The following is a 14,234-nucleotide window of genomic DNA, read 5'->3' on the forward strand; positions in this document are numbered from 1 at the left end:
TCGCCCGTAGTACAGTTGATACGTAAGCACGTGACGCCAAGCCCGCCTGGAAATTTCATGAAGCTTTCCGCGAAGCGCAGGCCCGCGCATACTAACGTCAGGTACTTCACGTCCACCTCACGAAACAACACTTCCCCACGCATCCCCCTTCTCCGGCTCTACCACCATACTGCGCATTGGCGCACGAGCCGCAACCATGAAGCTCGTCAGGTAAGACATGCCATCGCCTCCACCCTCCTTCTGCACGCCGCATAGCGAACATCGCGTGCTGCACGGAAGCGAATCCCAAGACTGCGGTTGCAAGAGCCCGACTAACAGGCCGTGATAGATTCCTCATGAAATGCACCAACGAGTCCGTCACCGTCGAGCTCAAAACTGGTAAGCATCAGCAATGCCCAATCCCCCTCCACAACGTTTAAATCGTCCTCCCCGCTAACATGGAACCCTCGCAAAGGAACCATCGTCCAAGGCACCATCGCCTCCGTCTCCCCACAAATGAACACCTCCCTCCGCACCGCCAAGATGACGCCGAAAGGCGGCGCGCAAATCTCCCTCGACCAAGTCAACATCCGCGGCTCCGAGATCCGCTACTTCATCCTCCCGGACTCGCTGCCGCTCGACACGCTGTTGATTGACGACGCGCCGAAACCGAAGAACAAGGCGCGGAAGGAGCAGGATCGTGGGGGGATGCGGGGTGGTCGGGGCGGCGGGCGAGGAGGCCCGCGGGGACGGGGCAGAGGGAGGGGAAGAGGTGGTGGGAGAGGATTTTAAACGTGGTCAGCCGGGCGATGAATGAAGCGAGAATTACTGAGACGAGCTTGTTCCAAGCGGTGTTCACGTGGGAGAATGCTCGAGGAGACCAGGACTGGGCAGGCCGTATGAGGCTCACCGTCACACCCATATGAGCGTATGAAGAGGCCTTTGGGGCCCGCATATCGAAGTCAGTGAGACACGCACGGATCAACATCACGTGCAGCAGTATATCGGAATAGCATGAATACCCGATTGTTCTCCGTCACGTGGTACGTGTTTCGCTCCTTCCCGTTTGTTCGGTGAAGTTGACAGGCCCGCTTTCACATGGTCTGTTATATTTCATTTCGCACGTCACATGCTTGCTTTGAAGCAACAACTTCACCACCTCTTCTACCCTCTCCTCTCTTTTCACCCGCATCTCACTACCTCACAACAATACAACCACCATGGCCAAGCTCACAGCACGAGAAAACGACCTGCTAACCATGGCCTGGCAATGCTTCAAGACCGCCCCAGAGGTAACGGTGCTCCCCCTCAAATGCATCCCAGCAATCGCTAACCCGCGAAAACACTGGCAGATCGACTACCCAAAGCTGCAGCAAATGGGCAACTACAGCACCACCGCCTCAGCCACGACTTGCTACCTCGCGACGAGGAAAAAGGTCTGCTCATCACCCCCGGGGAAATTGACGGATGGTGATCGGAAGATGCTGCTCATGGCGTGGCGCTGTTTCCGCTCGAAACAGCCGCAGGTGTGTTGCATTCTCTCCCTGAAGATTTCGTCTGAGTAGAACACATCGAGCTAACAGCCGTGCGATGCAGGTGGACTACATCAAACTCCAGCAGATGGCAGGCTACAAGAACGTGGCGTCGGCCACGACGTGTTTCCTCGCCGCGAGGAAGAAGGCACTTGCCAGCGGTGATGCGGGGGAGGGTAGCGATCAGGGCAGCGGTGAGAAGAAGCGCAAACGCGCTGCTCCTTCTTCTGCTGACGAGGATTCCGGCACCCCGAATACAAAGCGCTGCAAGAAAGCCCAGGCAGCGATCAAGGCAGAGGGTGAAGATGAAGGCCTCCTCGCGCCCACTGATAGCGTGGTCAAAGAGCAGTTGTCAGCTCACGTCAGACGCCAGGACTCAGCAGACGCAAATCAGCCTAGCACTGTCAAGCAAGAGGACAAAGACAACGAGGGCGTCCACCAGCTCCTCGCCAGCGCCCAGCAGTTCCTCGACGACCACGAGAAGAAATCAGCATCGCCCCCCTCTCCAAACCACACGCTCACTCCCACCACCAATCCACACAAGCTCGACCAGCATCCAAACAACGAGCACGCGTCGCAAGCAGCCGCAGAAACAGCAGCCCGAATCAAAGAGCAACGCCGCGAGTTCGCGGAGATTGTCAACTTCGCGCGCCGAGAGCACGAAGGCGATGGCGATGACGAGGGCATCTTCAAGACGCTCGAGCCGGAGGGTGATTCTGATGATGAGGAGATGTGAGGCTTGATGGTTTTTGCATGGTGTTGACATCTGCACGCGTGGGATTCGCGGGTGGTGAGAATGAATGCTGTGTGGGAGTAGATGGTTCTCTTTGTTGTTCAATCTCCGTCTGCGTTGTCCACATGGATGATCGTGCAAAGAGACGAGACTGGCTCGTCTGTACAATCAGATAGAGGCAGTATCTAATACCAGCAAGGGAAATCAACCAATGACGATGGAAAGAACAGGGTGAGAACCAGAAGATGCTCAAAACACATGAGGGGGAAAAAGGGTAAACCCCTCGTTCTTTTTTCTTCTCCCTTCACTTCACGACTAAGTCTAAGTAAAGGCATTCCGTGCGTATTATTCAGAGTAATCCTCCGACTGTATGCTGCACAGCATCATCACCACGCCCACGCGCGCCATCACCCTGTGCAAACGTAAATCTGCAAAGTGCTCCATCCGGCACCGATGTACCACCATAACAACAAAATCCAAGGATTCCACCAGCCTACGCGTGGCTGGTAATCCGCCTGTTCCCTTGTCTGCCCAGTTGGCAGCGTCTGTCTGCTGCCGTCGAATTTTGAGAGAAGATCCAAAAGCAAAAAGTGTTGTACAGAGAAAAGACCAAGATCCGTGCATGTACAGGCACCCCAATCGTTGCTTCGTCTCGATTTGCGCCAACCCAGTAAAGTAAGGAGAAGAAACTCGTTGAAGATCTCGTCGGAATTATTTCTTTGCGCCCGCGAGAAGCAAAATGGCCGTGAAAACAAGTGTAGTTCCTGCCCGATGTACGATAGCTTCTCGCATTTGCAGAGAAATTAGTCGGACATTGATCAAAGAAAGGATCTGGAAGTCGGTGGCTTTGAGGGCACCGTCGTGTGCTGAATCCAGAAGACGACGAAAAGAGTCCTCAGGTCGACAATGTGGTATGAACGTCGCATACGCGAACAGAAGTCTATCATGTCGAAATCCCTTAGAAGGCGAACGACGAGTCGCGGTAAAGCTCGTCGTTGGTGAAGTTGCTAAAGTCCGCCGCCGGAGAGCCTTGGCCGCTGCTGTTGAACGCGTCGAGCTGGAAGTTATCGTCGTAGAAGCCCGAGCCGTCGAAGCCGGAATCGATGGCACTGCTGGTGTTCAGCATGGATTGATCGGGGGAGATGGGCGAGTCGTAGAAGCCGGAAGCACCGCCTTGCTGGCCGTGGAGCGCGGATGCCGTGGGCATCAGGGTCTGCTCGAGGCCGGTGGTGGTGGTGATCTGGTCGTGGGAGCGCTTGTTGGTGCTCTTGAGGCTGGCGTTGGGATTGTAGTTGTACATGGGAGGATCCATGCCGAAGCTGTTGTGCTTGAGAGGGGGCGAGTTGAAGTCGCCCATGAAGCCGAACATGCCGTCTCCGCCGAGGAGCTGCTGTGTGTTCAATGGAAGAGTTGAAGTCAGAGGTGCGTAAGGGTTGGAGTCGGCGAAGGAGTATGGCTGCGAGAAGTGCGGCTGCGCGTGCATGGAAGAGTCCGTCGGCGAGCGCTGGCTTGAGCCGGTGTGTGTGATCTTTGCGGCCTTTGATGGGTTGGGAGATTGTGAGTTGCGGTTTGTCGGGAGCGACATTCGTCGATCACTGAGTGACGAGGATGTTTGTGGGGATTGGGCGGAGTGCGACTGTTGTTGGGTGTGCATCGACAGCTCCTGAGGATCGGCGATCGAAGCAGAGCGAGCTTGTTGACCAGGGCGGAGATACGGCGATTGGCGATGCTGGCCTGGCGTTCCTGCTCGGGCTTGCTGCTGTGCCATAGACGGGCTAGGCGGGGGAAACATGGCGGACTGCGGCGACATGGTTGTCGAGGGCTGTGCCATGGAGTACATGGACGGCGAGAACATGCTCTGTTGTCCGCCAAGGGGCATCGACATCATGCCCGGGTTCATGAACTGCGAGCCTTGGCCGAAACGGCCGGTGGGATCGACCATACGCGAGCGCTCCATCTCGAAGGCGAGTTGGGCCTCGACGCGTCGTTTGAGATCAGGAGGTAAGGAAGCGAGGTTGGGCATCATTGAGAGATGTCGGTATCGCCAGGGGATATTATCATCCTCCTCTTCGTACATCTCTTCGTTGATGACATCTTGCTCCGTGACGCGCAGTCTTCGACCCGTTCGTTTCTCGTGAATCTCCGATGCTCGCCTCGCCGACTCGACTCGAGCTTCGAGACTTCGGTCACTCCGTCGTGATGCAGCGATATATGCTCTGCCGGAAAGGTCAGCGGACATGTTGGGGGTGCAGGACAAGAGACGACGAATACACACCTTTCCTGGTTTTCTTCGTGACTGCGCTCGGTCTTGGCGGGTGGCGGCTTCGCAGCCGGCAAGTTGCGAAGAGGAGGCATCGTCCTTGAGATTCTCGCCCAAGCGGAAGATGGTAGGGTTTATGCTTCCTTTAAGATGACTCGTCGCAGCAGACTGAGTGGCGATGAACGGTACACCGTGACAGGTCGGTGTGGAGTTGGGTGACTTGACGAACCAGAGTCGATGGGATAAGATGTCAGGATGCTGGTAGTGAGTGGCGACGACCAGTCGTTCCAATGGCAGACCAAATCAATGGATATCGAGTCGACGGGAAAGATGTAGGCGGTGGCAAAGGTAAGGTATTGACGGGTGGGGCGAAGCTCGGCCGAGAGCTTGGGGGGGGATCGTGGGTGGCAAACGGTGATAGCGTGTCGAGTGACGATGGACGCGGGTTGGAAGAGATGGTTGGGTTGTGGCAGAAAGGAGGCAATAGGAATATGCCAGATAAGTAGGAAGAAGGGAGAGGGAAGGTGGGAGGGAAGGTGGTAGCGGCTGAAGAGCAAGATAACGTCAAGGTGACCACAAATCGACGGGAGACGGAGCAAAGCAGATTTCGGACAGGGGACAGCTCGGTCGGTCGCCATCCCTACCTGTCCCGCTCCTCGCTCTCCTCTGCCAGCACTCCCGCATCCAACTCCCATCCCACTCACTCTCCACAAACCTCGGCCGGGTGCTCTGTGATTGGAGGCAACAAGATCGGGGCGCGCAGCACAACGTCAACGGCCGTACATCGGGCCAGATCTGGCGAGATCTAGTCTCCACGCGCCTTTCCCGGTGAGGCAGGAGACATGTGACGCTAGCCCCGATATGAGCTAGTACGATCTGGAAAGCGAAGCTCCGATCGCAAAGAGGAGGAAAAGCATCGCGCCTCCTACCGCCTCCGCGCTCGAATGGACGAGGCGTCACGGCACGGCAGCACGCTGGCCTCTGCTTCGATCCAGGCCCCCACGCGCCGAGACACCGGAACGCTTGGCTCCATACGTGCCTTTCCTTCTTCTTTCGTCATGCCTGTACTCCGCTTGGCGATTGCACGCGGTGGATCACCTATCCTGCGCAGATCTTTCCAGCATTCGTCCACTGTGCAAAGCAGAGACTTCTCGTCACTACGCCTCGCTCGGCCGGCTCGATACCACTCCGGCCTCGCATGTCCGCGCCACGTGCAGATCTCAGATCTCAAATCTATGCCGATCACACGGCCTTGCACAAACTGTCGCGCCACCTACCTTGCTATCCACTCCCACCTCGGCCACGCCAGGTGTTGTCTTTCAAGTAGTTGCAGCCGGTGTTGTCACTCCATGTTCAGTCCCGAGAGGACCAAACCACTGCCGATGTCATCTCACCAAACTTCCGTCCGAAACGCAATCCAATGCTTGTCTGCATCAATTCAAACACGGTGCATCCCTGTGATGTCGGCCGAATGCGTACCATAATCGGCAGAAACAACGTGCAGCTCATCTCCCGCTTCCATCTGCCCTGATATTCCGCACGAATGAGGGTACCAATCGGATGGCTTGCTCGAGCGACCTGGTCGGCATAATAGCTCTCCATTGGAAGGCCCGGCTGAGTGGCACTTTGATCGCAGTATAACCAGGGCAAACGACGGTTGGCTGGGTTGGGTGACGACTGACCATCAGGTTTGGCTTCCACTCACCCACGCGGCCAGCTCATCCAGCGGCCAATTCTCCCGCAACGTCAGCGCTACACCAGCAACCCCTTGCACAGAGGTTCTGGCCAGGCGTGCCATCCCAGTATTGGCTTTGGCGCCTCGTTCCCCAAATCCACTATCTGTCCAGGAATGTATCATCCCCTCCCTGGATTACAAACAAGTAAACTGAGTATGCCGAGGCTGACGAGCATCCACGTACGCCCCGGGCAGGCGACGATCCCCTCGCAGTATCTGCCGTTCTCCCGAGTGACTGCATTCAAGGTAGCACGTTCACTTTCATCGAGTCTTACTACGCGGGCAAGCGGAACGATAGTGACCACCCCTATGATGCACGGGCGGTAATCAGATGGTTCGTTGACACGTGCGACCTTAAACGACATTGCATGCTACACGCTGTCCTTAGCACTCGACACACTGCTTAGACAGGCAGATGGTGCAACCGCAATTCGACACGCGTCTTGTCGCTCTGCGCAGAAGTAAGAGGGTGCCTGCAAGTGACGGGAGCGCTGCTATTGGGGACATGGTGCTAGCAAAGTTCGTGAAACGCGCGAAATGCCTCTCTGGACATGTTAGCGAAGCCCGTTCTAGGTTACTTTCACATAGAAATATCGAAAGATGATATACAAGTCTGTACAGCTGCCTCCCTCCGGGGACTTCATCAGAACTGTCTCTCACGCAGAAAATTCGCGACCTCCGGCTTCCAATGCCCCTTCATAACCACCTGCCGCGTGATAGGATTCACAATGCAATCCTCCTTCTTCAAATGGAGTCGAGCCCTCAACTGGTCTCGCAATACCTCCACCTCGCCGTCAATCTTCCTCACCAACGTCAACTTCATGTTTCCCCCACGCTTGGAATCGTGGTATACGGGGAGCTCGTTATTGCGCGTGCGCGTAACGAAGTATGCGAGGTTGGGTGCGCACTCGGCGGGTGGGAGAGGGGCGACGGGCTCAGGGATGAGTTTGGGAGGGGCAGGTTGGTGGTGGGATGGTTGTCGAGTTGGGTAGGGGCGTTGTTTGGGAGGTTGCGAGGTGCGTCGAGATGCCCGGGAGAGTTTGGGGCGAGGAAGAGATTTCATTGAAGGGGGTGGGTAGGTTGGCGATGCTGTTCGGGAAGCGACGAGATTCGGGTCTGCATGGGAGTAATCTGTCAGTGATTGAGCAGCTACTGTCAATGCTTAGCGTTGCGCACCTTCATTGTGAGATGGTGTGTATTGTTGCGTCTGTCGTGCTGGTCTCGGAGCAGCTTTGGTGTCTGTGGGTGGTCGTGGTAGCTGGCATCGTGTCGTGGTGGAGAAGCGCAGAAAATGCTGGATGGTAGACGGTCGTGGCAAGCTCAGCGGCCGCAGAAATGGCAGGATAGGAACTAACGATGCCATTGTCGGGGATTGTAGGGCGGCACGACGATGCGAGCGGTGCAATGCTCTCTCTCCTACAAGCAACGGCCACGGGGAGACGTCGAGAGAAATTAAACTTTCTCCGCCAACCACCGCGCCGCGAAAATCTTGGCACCAATCTTTTGCCCGCGCACTTGGGAAAAGCTGAGACGATGACAACCCATCGACCACACCCACCCCCTCACCTCACCACAGTCGAACATGGCGCAAACAAACGGGACCGCGCCGAACGGCGATGAGAGCAAGCAACACTCGCTGCTGTCCTCGCTGATGCCGCATCTGGACCGACACCTCGTCTTCCCTCTCCTCAACTTTGCGGAAGAAGAGACCGCCGAATCCGACACCACCGCTCTCAACGAAATCGCCCAGCTAAAGTACCTGCTTCTCAAGGATACCAACATGTCCGACTTTGTCGGCGATCTTTACGCCACGCTCCACGACTTGCCAGAGCGGCCGGGCGAGTTTGCAAAGAAGCGGGAGGAGGTGCTGGAGAAGCGAAGGCAGTACGAAGAGGAGACGGAGAAGATGCAAGCACTGCTTGCTGATGCAGATGTGGTCGGAATGCTGCGCAGTGACAAGACGAGCAATATGAACTACCTCAAAGAGAACCATGGCGTCACGCCTGAGATGGTGGACAGCCTGTACGAGTTTGGCCGCTTCTTGTACGAGTGCGGCGATTACAGTACTTCGGCGGAGCTGTTGTATCAATTCCGCATTCTGAGCACGGATAACGACAAGGTCAATGCCGCCACCTGGGGTAAACTGGCGAGCGACATCCTGACCACCAACTGGGAGAGCGCGATGGAAGAAGTCACGAAACTGAAAGAGTCTATCGACACGCGCCTCTTCAACAACCCGCTTGCCCAGCTGCAGCACCGCACCTGGCTGATCCACTGGAGTCTATTCCCCTTCTTCAACCACGAGCCGGCACGAGAAATGTTGACCGAGCTCTTCTTCAGCCCGACCTACATCAACACCATCCAAACCTCCTGCCCTTGGATTCTGCGCTATCTCGCCGCAGCCGTCATCACCAACCGCACGCCCATCAACACCGCCACCGGCAAAGCCGGCTACCTCCACACCAGCAATTACCAGAAACAACTCAAAGACCTGATCCGCGTGGTACGGCAAGAGCAATACGAATACTCCGACCCCGTCACCGACTTTGTCAAAGCGCTGTACGTCGACTTTGACTTTGAAACCGCGCAGCAAACCCTGTCCGTCGCCGACAGCATCCTCCGCTCCGACTTCTTCCTCGTCGCCGCTTCCGAGTCTTTCCTCGACGCAGCACGACACTTGATCTCCGAATCGTACTGCAAGATCCATCAACGAATTGACATCAAGGACCTCAGCCAACGCTTGGGCCTGAGCTCGGAAGAGGGCGAGAAGTGGATTGTCAATCTCATCCGCGACACGCGCGTCGATGCCAAGATCGACTACAAGGCCGGGACGGTGCTGATGAACCACCCGCCGCAGAGCGTGTATCAGCAAGTCATCGAGCGGACCAAAGGCGGCTTCTTCCGCACCCAAGTGCTCAGCGCTGCCGTGGGGAGATGATGAGCTCACGATTGGCGCGAGATCGGATTCAAAAAGGAACATAGGAAGGAGAGGGCATCAGCGATGGCGTTTCTCGGCGCATCCTGCTTACGATGGGGGGATTTTGTGAGCTGTCGGATTTGCCTCAGGCAGAGAGGGCTGCTGTGTAACCTCACTTGGTCTCAGATGCAGCCGGCCGTGAGGGAGATGAACATTTGCGACTCCCGACAAACAACGACGCAACGTCACTTTACACCTTCCCATGAGTCACACACATCCTGCCCGCGATGCAGCATCGCGGTGCTTTGTTCAGTGGGGTACGTAGGTTCGTATGGAGAATTGAAAGGACGTGGTTGCACGCCGTCACATCACTTGCCTGTCACTTGGACTTCGTTTGCAACTTGTTTGTCACAAACGCTTGCCCGCGTTGCAAACGGCGTTCACGTTTGCCTTCTTGGTCCACCTTATCTCGCTGGTGCGTGCATGTTCTTCAGACATACAAAACTCTGGTTGTCCCAGGCACTTACTCTCTGCTCTCCTCTCTCTCTGATCAATCACCACCTCTGTTCACCCGAAAAACATTCACTTCTCTCTCTTCACTCCAAACCTTTTGCTTCAAAACAAACTCACAACCTCCATCCCAACACAACCACAATCGTCCACAACAACCCACCAACAACGACTTTCCCCCTTCCAACCAACCCTCACCAAAACCCACCTTAAGCCAAAATGCCTCTCTCGGCCAAACAATGCGAGTACCTAGCCCTCGCCTGGCAATGCTTGGAAACCGAGCCAAAGGTAGCGTATGTCTCCCACCTCGTTCCAACATCGCAACATCACTGACAATTGGCAATGTTGAAAGATCGACTACGAGAAATTCAAATCCCTCGCCAACCTCGCCTCCGCCGCCTCCGCTCGCGAACTCCTGCGCGTCACGAAGAAGAAGTTGAAGGAGGAGTATGGGGCTTCGTTTGGTGGTGGGGAGGGGAGTACGCCGGCCACGCCTGCGGGGAAGGGGAATGGGACGCCCGCGGGGAAGGGGAAGGGAACGACGCCTGCTTCGACGCCTGGGGCTAGGAAAAAGGGGGTTGCGAAGAAGGTGAATGGGGCTGGGACCGCGGGTGGGGTGAAGGGGAGGGGGAAGGGGAGGAAGAGGAGTGAGGTTGAGAGTGAGGGGGGTTCTGAGGGGGAGGTCGCCGAGGATGATGGGGAGGAGATGGGGGGTCCGAGGAAGAGGGTCAAGGTTAAGGCTGAGCCTGTGGAGGAAATGGAGGAGGAGAACGAAGAGGAGCTGGACGAGGCGTCGATGTTTCAGTGAGAGTGGAATGTAACATGGGATACCGTAACTCCTCCACGACGAGCGAAGAGGATGGATATGAGGATGGCGACGGGCACTTGGTTGCTTACCGAACTCATTTGATCTGCTGCGGACAGGCATAAGCTAGGGATACCTCCGCCGCAGGGCTAGAAATCGCCAGTATACCTCTCTGCCTCACTGCTACAATCTCTCACAGTCGCTCCCTCCTCGTCTCTCTCCCCCAGTATCATCATCCCACTACATCAATATCCAAAGAGCCTCCGAAACTCCAATGCCCTCCCTCCCATGTCTAAACGTCTCTTTCCAGTGCGGAATGGATCAGGCAAAATAAATACACCGAAAGCCCCTCCGTCGCCGCCTTATGCTCCAGCTTGCATAGTCAGCTCATGCAACCCACACATCAATCCCAGCGCCACCTTATCCGTGTCTTGCTTCATCAGCGCGCCCAAGACCTTATGGCTGAAAGGGAAAGCCTCATAGGCCAAGCTTTGCTCCTCCTTCTCCTTTCCATCAACCTCGCCCCCATCAACGACAGCGTCGCCGTTCGCCAGGCCTTCACTGGCCTTCGTGCTCACAGCCCGACCAGTCTGCGTCTGTCGCCCCTTCCTCGCCTTCTCCGCGAGCCGCTGCAGCATCGCCAACGCATGCTGGGAGGAAAGCTTGCCGAGGATTTTGTGGCTCTCGTGGTCGTACGAGGCATCGCGGGCCCGTTGGCCCAGCACCGTCGTCTCAACGGCCAGCATGGAAGCGAGGTCCAGCAGTCCCACTGCCCAGCCGTCTTCGCTCTCCAGCCATTTCCGCGCCAGCTCGGAGTCGTTGGCCGGGATGAGGGCCGCGAGGATGTCGGCGGCTAGCATGCCTTGGCTTACGTAGGGGATGCGAACGCCGCAGATGAGCGCGGAGGCGTCGGGGCCTGGCAAGACTCTCGTGCGGTCGGGAAGGACAGCGATGGAAAGGGCGAAGGCTCGGGTGAGCAGGTCGAGGGGGGACTCCGAGGCTGCAAGGGAGGAGGACGAAGAGGTGAAGATGCTCCTGTAGAACATTCTATTGGGGTCTTGTCGAGCGAGGAGTTTTGCCAGGGAATCGACGGCTGGTGGGAGGTAGCAGTGAGCGGCGGGTGAATAGCTGGCGAACCGTGGCTTGCCTTTGGTGTCCATGTAGCTAGGCGCAGGCTGGGGAGCAAAGGCCAGCAGGAAGTGAAGGATGTGAAGAGCGTCGTCACGGCTCGGTAACTCCAGGCGTTGCGTGATGTTGGAGAGGAGGATGATCATGTCTTTGTAGAAGTCCTGGATATTGGAGTACGAGCGAAGCAGCATATTGCGCGTCCCCAGAAGACGGATGGCGTTGCTGAACCATTTCACTAGCACGGGGGACGTGAGGGCGGTATGGTTGGGTTCGTAGAAGGACAGATTTCGAAGGATCGTCGAGATTGCAACCAGCCTCTCCGCAGCCCGTTCCAGGTCATACGCCTGGGTGCCGAATTCCGGCACGTCTTGCAAAGTGTCCGCTTCGATGCGAGCCGCTCGCACTACATCTTCGTACGGCGTCAGATCCAGCGCATCCGAGACTTCAGCGGCCTCGTTGGACAGCGAGTCCACCTGGACTTCGGCGCAGTCGATGATGACGTCGAAGAGGTCTTCGGATTGGCTGAGATCAAACATGATGCGCGCGTCGGAGGAAATGGTGCACAGGGCATCAAGTGCGTACCGCACCTCGCTGTGAATGCCCGACGCCAGGCTCAGAGTGATGGCCTTGACATCGATGACGCCCATCTCGTTGACGGTGGGCGCGAACGGCTTCAAATCCGCGATTTCCCTGTATGTGATCTCGGAGCTGTCGAGTTCGTAGCCGCCGTACCTTTGCGTGGTCGATCGGCGCGGCATCCATACCGTACTTGGATCCTCCTCGCTCTTCATCATCATCCTTGTGCGGCCGTCTTGACTGCCCGGCAGTGGTAACCGTGAGGCCCCCTTGTCCGCTGTGTGGGGCGAAGGTGCAGCGACGACTGGTGCACCTGGTTGCGGTGTGGGCTGATCCGGTCTTCGAACACTGCTACTTCGCCTGTGCTGGAGCATTTGCTGTTGCTGGGGCGTGATCATCCCATTCTGCGGCAGTTGCGCGTTGGCTGCCACTGGCGTGGACTGCGCCTGCGCCTGCGCTTGATTCTGCTGAGGCGGTTGGAAGTAGGGATTGGGCTGGTTGGTACCCTGCATTTGCCTGGTTGGAGAGGCTTGGGGTGGCCCACCCATGCCGGCCATCTGCGACGCGTGCATCCTAGCTACTTCTTGCTTCTGTTGTGCCAGCCTGGCCACCCAGAGTCTCTCATACTGCGAGATGTCCCGTGAATGACATTGCCGCAGCTCGAGCGAGGCGGTGGGGAATTGGGGCTCTGGAAAGCCCATCCTGTTGGCGATCTGCTGCCACTGCCCATTCCGCTCCACCATCGACGAGCCACCGGACTGCGCAACCAGCGTCCAGAGATTGAACAGGTCCACAGTCTTTCCACCAATGGCGGGAGCAGGGTTGAACTGTCGGTTCTGCTGTTGGGCATGGCTGGCTAGTGTCTTCAAGAACTGGCTCCTCTTAAGCGCCTGTTGTTGTTGATTTGCAGTCATGTTGGGCTGTCCAGCAGGTTGTCCATTCGTCTGCTGCTGGTGCTGTTGTTGTTGGTGCTGTTGCTGCTGTTGCTGCTGCTGCTGCTGCTGCTGCTGTTGTTGTTGTTGTTGTTGCTGCTGCTGCTGTTGAGGATTGAACATCTGATTTTGCTGGCCGCCCATGGGTCGAGGAGGAATCAAACCGCTATTCCGAAGCTGCTGTTGATGTTGCAGCAGTTTCATTTGATACGCCTTTTGGGCACTCATTTGTCCCATGCTCGTCATTTGGGCGGACATATTGTTTGGCATGCCCTGCATAGATGCATTGCCGAATTGCTGATTGTAGCCGCCCATCTGATTTTGCTGGTGCATGCCCGGGGGTTGAGGGGCATTCTGCGACTGCGGCGACATTTGGTTGTTGAAGTTATGCCCTTGCTGCTGCTGCTGCTGCTGCTGTTGTTGCTGCTGTTGTGGGAAGGGGCTGGGAGAAGAGTTCTGCATGCGCGGCTGTTGCTGCTGCTGCTGCTGATTGGGCGGCGGGCGGAACTGCTGGTTTTGCATGGTCGGCGAGGGTGTAGCGTTATTGGAGTTGGACTGCTGTAGGTGGGAGTATGGGGTGGGGGCGTTGGGGAACTGTTGTCCACCTCCCGGCTGATTTTGAAATGCGCCGTAGTTGGGCGTCTGCGAGCGCGATCCCTGGTTAGGCCCCGGCGCGGGCGACTGAGACATGCCATCGTGGCTTCGCTTCGCAGGCACCACGGAGGGGAGTTGGAAGTTCTGGTTGTGGAAGGCGGGGTTGGAGGAGTTGGAGTCGCCGTTCTGCAGGCCTTGGGTGAAGTGGTTAAGGTCGAATTGGTTGGCGGCGCCGAGGTTGTTGTACATGGAGGCCGGGTTGATGTGGCCCTGGCCGGGTTGGGAGAACATGCTGCCGTTCGTCTGGCCGGGCGGAGGCCATTGGTTCATCGTCGTCGCAATCACCTCGATCGGCTGGCAGCAGCGACATGGTCAGTAGGCGAAATGGGCGTGCAGGGCGCACGCGCAGACGCGCGCGTGGGAAGGGAAGGCGAAGGGCAGCAGAGGGGAAGGGAAGAGAGGTGCATGAGCAGGGCGGATGGGTGAGCAGAGGCCAGGCGCGATTACGCGTGGGCCTTGCCGGGGCGTGGGCA

At 57.1% G+C, this 14,234-nt stretch overlaps 7 protein-coding genes across 7 annotated transcripts; 4 read left to right on the plus strand and 3 right to left on the minus strand.

Annotated features, from left to right (window-relative positions):
- Positions 1–196: 196 nt before the first annotated feature.
- Positions 197–771, plus strand: BDY17DRAFT_317613 (uncharacterized protein; the record flags this gene model as incomplete). The annotated part of the gene is made up of 3 exons (XM_033736118.1): positions 197–210; positions 329–378; positions 455–771. 3 exons carry the CDS (start codon positions 197–199, stop codon positions 769–771), a joined length of 381 nt encoding a protein of 126 aa, XP_033588506.1.
- A 428-nt stretch (positions 772–1,199) lies between these two features.
- On the plus strand, positions 1,200–2,247 carry BDY17DRAFT_325443 (uncharacterized protein; the record flags this gene model as incomplete). Its single annotated transcript, XM_033737361.1, has 3 exons — positions 1,200–1,271; positions 1,332–1,505; positions 1,576–2,247. 3 exons carry the CDS (start codon positions 1,200–1,202, stop codon positions 2,245–2,247), a joined length of 918 nt encoding a protein of 305 aa, XP_033588507.1.
- Positions 2,248–3,062: 815 nt separating this feature from the next.
- On the minus strand, positions 3,063–4,696 carry BDY17DRAFT_174211 (uncharacterized protein). Its single transcript, XM_033729837.1, has 2 exons — positions 4,520–4,696; positions 3,063–4,460 (listed from the first exon to the last, which is right to left on the minus strand). The coding sequence occupies exons 1-2, from the start codon at positions 4,597–4,599 to the stop codon at positions 3,203–3,205; spliced, it is 1,338 nt and encodes a 445-aa protein (XP_033588508.1). The 5' UTR covers positions 4,600–4,696; the 3' UTR covers positions 3,063–3,202.
- A 2,070-nt stretch (positions 4,697–6,766) lies between these two features.
- Positions 6,767–7,653, minus strand: BDY17DRAFT_268162 (mitochondrial large subunit ribosomal protein-domain-containing protein). Its single transcript, XM_033731920.1, has 2 exons — positions 7,416–7,653; positions 6,767–7,355 (listed from the first exon to the last, which is right to left on the minus strand). The coding sequence occupies exons 1-2, from the start codon at positions 7,600–7,602 to the stop codon at positions 6,883–6,885; spliced, it is 660 nt and encodes a 219-aa protein (XP_033588509.1). The 5' UTR covers positions 7,603–7,653; the 3' UTR covers positions 6,767–6,882.
- Positions 7,654–7,821: 168 nt separating this feature from the next.
- On the plus strand, positions 7,822–9,177 carry BDY17DRAFT_253060 (eIF3 subunit 6 N terminal domain-containing protein; the record flags this gene model as incomplete). The annotated part of the gene is made up of 1 exon (XM_033731310.1): positions 7,822–9,177. One exon carries the CDS (start codon positions 7,822–7,824, stop codon positions 9,175–9,177), a length of 1,356 nt encoding a protein of 451 aa, XP_033588510.1.
- Positions 9,178–9,310: 133 nt separating this feature from the next.
- On the plus strand, positions 9,311–10,533 carry BDY17DRAFT_174336 (uncharacterized protein). The gene is made up of 2 exons (XM_033729839.1): positions 9,311–9,954; positions 10,019–10,533. Exons 1-2 carry the CDS (start codon positions 9,444–9,446, stop codon positions 10,231–10,233), a joined length of 726 nt encoding a protein of 241 aa, XP_033588511.1. The 5' UTR covers positions 9,311–9,443; the 3' UTR covers positions 10,234–10,533.
- A 16-nt stretch (positions 10,534–10,549) lies between these two features.
- BDY17DRAFT_299971 (uncharacterized protein) lies at positions 10,550–13,260 on the minus strand. The gene has a single exon (XM_033733986.1). The coding sequence runs from the start codon at positions 13,249–13,251 to the stop codon at positions 10,834–10,836; it is 2,418 nt and encodes an 805-aa protein (XP_033588512.1). The 5' UTR covers positions 13,252–13,260; the 3' UTR covers positions 10,550–10,833.
- Between the last annotated feature and the right edge of the window lie 974 nt (positions 13,261–14,234).

Source organism: Neohortaea acidophila (genome assembly GCF_010093505.1).
Source record: "Neohortaea acidophila strain CBS 113389 unplaced genomic scaffold BDY17scaffold_7, whole genome shotgun sequence".
Classification (NCBI taxonomy): Eukaryota; Fungi; Ascomycota; class Dothideomycetes; order Mycosphaerellales; family Teratosphaeriaceae; genus Neohortaea; species Neohortaea acidophila.

Coding starts and splice junctions, on each gene's coding strand:
- BDY17DRAFT_174211 (XM_033729837.1), bottom strand. CDS start 4,599: ATGCCTCCTCTTCGCAACTTGCCGGCTGCGAAGCCGCCACCCGCCAAG. Junction 4,461..4,519: donor CACGAAGAAAACCAGGAAAG/GTGTGTATTCGT, acceptor CCTTTCCGGCAG/AGCATATATCGCTGCATCAC.
- BDY17DRAFT_268162 (XM_033731920.1), bottom strand. CDS start 7,602: ATGGCATCGTTAGTTCCTATCCTGCCATTTCTGCGGCCGCTGAGCTTG. Junction 7,356..7,415: donor CACACCATCTCACAATGAAG/GTGCGCAACGCT, acceptor ACTCCCATGCAG/ACCCGAATCTCGTCGCTTCC.
- BDY17DRAFT_174336 (XM_033729839.1), top strand. CDS start 9,444: ATGCAGCATCGCGGTGCTTTGTTCAGTGGGGTACGTAGGTTCGTATGG. Junction 9,955..10,018: donor GCTTGGAAACCGAGCCAAAG/GTAGCGTATGTC, acceptor CAATGTTGAAAG/ATCGACTACGAGAAATTCAA.
- BDY17DRAFT_299971 (XM_033733986.1), bottom strand. CDS start 13,251: ATGGGCGGCCAGCAAAATCAGATGTTCAATCCTCAACAGCAGCAGCAG.